This window comes from Geospiza fortis, unplaced genomic scaffold, assembly GCF_000277835.1.
Source record: "Geospiza fortis unplaced genomic scaffold, GeoFor_1.0 scaffold5, whole genome shotgun sequence".
NCBI classification, from domain to species: domain Eukaryota; kingdom Metazoa; phylum Chordata; class Aves; order Passeriformes; family Thraupidae; genus Geospiza; species Geospiza fortis.
This window is the reverse complement of record NW_005054421.1, coordinates 1,086,327-1,089,554: the sequence shown is the minus strand read 5'-3', so window position 1 is coordinate 1,089,554 and position 3,228 is coordinate 1,086,327. Positions and strand designations below refer to the sequence as shown.

The window sequence follows — 3,228 nt, the reverse complement described above, 5'->3', positions numbered from 1 at the left end:
CAGCGGGAATGACCTGCATCCCCAGGGCAGCACAGCCTCACTGCAGTGTGAAGAAGGCAGGGCTGTGAGCTGGAGGAGCTGCAGGGCTCGTGCCAGGGAGGACAGAGCAGAGAAAGCAGCAAAAGCTGTAAGCACCTGCCCAGGAGTGATGGAGCACCCGGAGCAGCAGCAGCACAGCCATGGTTTATGCCTCTGCTGCAGCTCCAGGGTGAGATCCTGGGAACTGCCAGCTGCATCCCACAGCAGCGTGCTGCCCCACGGACCAGCCAGTGCCAGCCATCCAGGCAGCAAGGAGTGAGGAGAAAGGCAAGTAAATCCCCCTGTGACTCCTCCCAAGCACAGCAGCAGCAGCAGGAGGCAGCCCCAGGCAGCACATTCAGCTCCTCCTTCCCAGGCTAACCCAGGCCTGCCCTGAACAGCCTCCACTCACACCCCTGCCTCGCACAGAGCTTGGGGAGGTACCACAAAGCGTGCTGGCCCCTCCACGGGTGGCCCAGCCAGCAGCCACCCTGCTCCATGGGTGGCTGGGAGAGGCCTCCACGTGAGGCAGCATTTGCGTGGAAAACGAGCAAGCACCCAACTTCTAGCAAGGGAGCGGGGTCTGCAGTGAAGCAAAGCGAGTCCAAGGGTGCCTCTGGGCTGGTTTGGGTACCCCACACACACCCAGAGCACCCAGGCTGGGAGAATGGCACTGCCCCCATTCCCCACCCGACTGGGCTGACAATCCTTCTGCTCCCGAGAGAGAAGGGCCAGCGAGCCCGGGAGGGGAGGCTGAGGGATGCAAAGACTTAGTGCACCTTACAACAAAAGGACATCTAACCTGCCCTTAGACCTCACCCCAAGACGGAAAAGAGCTATGGCATCTCCTACACTCACGACTACTCCAAACACACCCAGATGCATGCAAAACGTGTCCCGCTGCCCCCGGGCTGCAGAAAACCCCTCCCGGGCGGTGGCACCGGGCTCTGGCCCGCCCCCAGCACCGCCCGGTCCCGCCCCACTGCCGGCCCTCCCGCCCGGTCCCAGCGGGCAGGCGAGGGGGGGATCATGGATCTGAAATGCATAGGTACGGACACGGCAGGGACACGGCAGGGACACGGCAGCCCCCTGCCAGCAGGAACAGCCTCTGCTTCTCCCTGGGGCTGGCTGGGAAGCAGCATCTGCCACGGGCACGGCTCAACCACACTCATGCTCCTCGCGCCGCCCCGCAAGGAAAGATGAGTCCTTTGTGTCAGACGGCCTCTGTGCCAGCTGCAAGTACTCCATTCCGCTTCAGGGAAATCCTCCAGCTCAGCAAACCCTCTTCTGCGCCCTTGTGCCAGCCGGGCTCTACTTCTGCCCGAGGAGGAGCCACGTTTCCAAGCACAACAAGAAAGGCAGGAGAGCCCAGAGGTGAGCTTTGGCTCGGCAGCCCTGTCCGTGTGCAGCGGGCTGGGGGCAGCCAGGGGCTCAGCTGCATGCCCTACTTGGGAGGTATGACCACGATGGGCTGCCCTCGCTTGGGTCTCCACATGAGCACCTGGGCGTCGTTGGCGTTGGGCTTCACGAGTGCGTTGGGCGGGATGGGCTCCATCCTGCTGAGGATCCGCGGCTGGTCCTGCTGAGTCCTGCCCACCAGCCGCGCCCGCTGCCCCAGCAGCTGCATGGGGTCCACCTCAATGTCCACCCGCATCCTCCACTTGATGGTCTGCAGGATGATCTTCTCCTTGGTGGTGGTGTTCATGGCCACGAGCCACGTGGTGAAGCTCTGGTCCCTTTTAATCCTGGTCAGCAGCGGCACGTTGCTGTTGCTCACGGGCACGGCCCACGTCACGCTGGGGTAGAAGTTGTCGTTCATGCTCACCGAGAACCTGGAGATCTTGTTCGTGGGCCCCACCAGGGTCACGGTTTCTGTGGTGTTTCCGTACCAGGGGTAGCTCACCCCATCCGAATCGCTGATGGCTTTGACTCGTCCTTCCCGCAGGTCAGGCAGCTCCCAGCTCGACCTGGTGAAGAGGAAGAGGAAGATGAGCAGGGAAATGGCAGCACAGAGACCCTCTGCCCACCTGCAGCAAACTCTCAGGGACAGCCCTGGAGAACAAATTCAGCTCTGGTTCCTTGAGCATGTCCAGCTCGAGCCTTTGCTCTGCCAACACAATGCCATTTTAATTAACCTGCAATTAAACTGACTGGGCCAAAACCCACAGCTGAGTCTCTTTGGGGTCCCTCTCTCCCTGATCAGCTCCTGTGCTGGAGAACAGCCATCCCTGTCCCCCAGCTGCAGCACGGTGACCAGGGCACGGGCCCAGCCCCTCAGCAGCCCCCTCCTGCAGGAGGTCTGTGATTTTTATGCCTTAAACACCGAGACACGTACAACAATTGAATCCCACAATTAAACCTGCCACTGGCACCATGAAATCCCTGCAATATGGCTGGGGGGGAGGATTCAGCCCAAGTCTTTGCTGCTGGCCATGCTACCAACACGGTGTGGCTACGGCGAGGCCTGTGTGGCAATAACACGGGAGCAGCTTTGCAGCAGAGGGGCTGGGGCCACGCTTGTGCCGTCCCTCCAAGTGATCACCCCACTCACTCCAACGTCCCCAAGTGCTCCATGGCCCATGCACACCAATCTGAGGCAATGCAAGGATGCAGCACAAGGACCTGCTGCTCCCCAGCACCCACAGAGCAGCAGCACCAGCAGCAGGAGCCCAGCAGCGAGCTGCACAACAGACCCCCCTGGACATCTCCCCTCTTGCATCAGCCCTTTCCAAAGGCAGAAGACACAGCTAGAGAACCAACAGCTTTTCCCCCTGGCATCCCCACAAGTCACGCTCAGCCTTGGGAAAGGCTGTTTTCCAGCTGCCACTTCTGCCCAGCACTGCAACCATTCCCTCTTGTAACACAAGCCAAGGGGGCAACTCCCCCAGCACAGCCCGTGCTCCCGTCCCAGTGCCAAAGAAGAAAGGATGCTTGGTGGGAGAGAGCGGCCACAAAGCCCTCGGAGGGGCGAGGTCTGGGCCAGCAGGATGGTGCAGGACCCGCTGTGGGGCCCGAGGGGCAGCAACTGTGGGGTCGGGGAGTGGGGCTGGGGTGAGGGTGCTGCCTGTGCTGCAGAGGGGGGGCAGAGGGGCAGCACAGGGTGCTGGGGCAGCAGCACCCAATGCCAGAGATGCAGAGCCCAATGCCGGGGGTGCAAGAGCCCAATGCCAGAGATGCGGAGCCCGATGCCGGGGGTGCAAGAGCCCAATG

General features: G+C 61.9%; 1 protein-coding gene across 1 annotated transcript; it reads right to left on the bottom strand.

The window, feature by feature from the left end:
• Window positions 1-74: 74 nt before the first annotated feature.
• Window positions 75-2,592, bottom strand: FAM78B (family with sequence similarity 78 member B). Its single transcript, XM_005426692.2, has 2 exons — window positions 2,570-2,592; window positions 75-1,985 (listed from the first exon to the last, which is right to left on the bottom strand). Exons 1-2 carry the CDS (start codon window positions 2,590-2,592, stop codon window positions 1,463-1,465), a joined length of 546 nt encoding a protein of 181 aa, XP_005426749.1. The 3' UTR covers window positions 75-1,462.
• Window positions 2,593-3,228: the final 636 nt, after the last annotated feature.

Excerpts from the sequence above, each read along its gene's own strand:
- FAM78B (XM_005426692.2), bottom strand. The coding sequence starts at position 2,592 with ATGGAGCACTTGGGGACGTTGGA. Across the intron at positions 1,986-2,569 it reads GAGCACTTGGGGACGTTGGA|GTCGAGCTGGGAGCTGCCTG; the intron begins GTGAGTGGGGTG and ends CCTCTTCACCAG.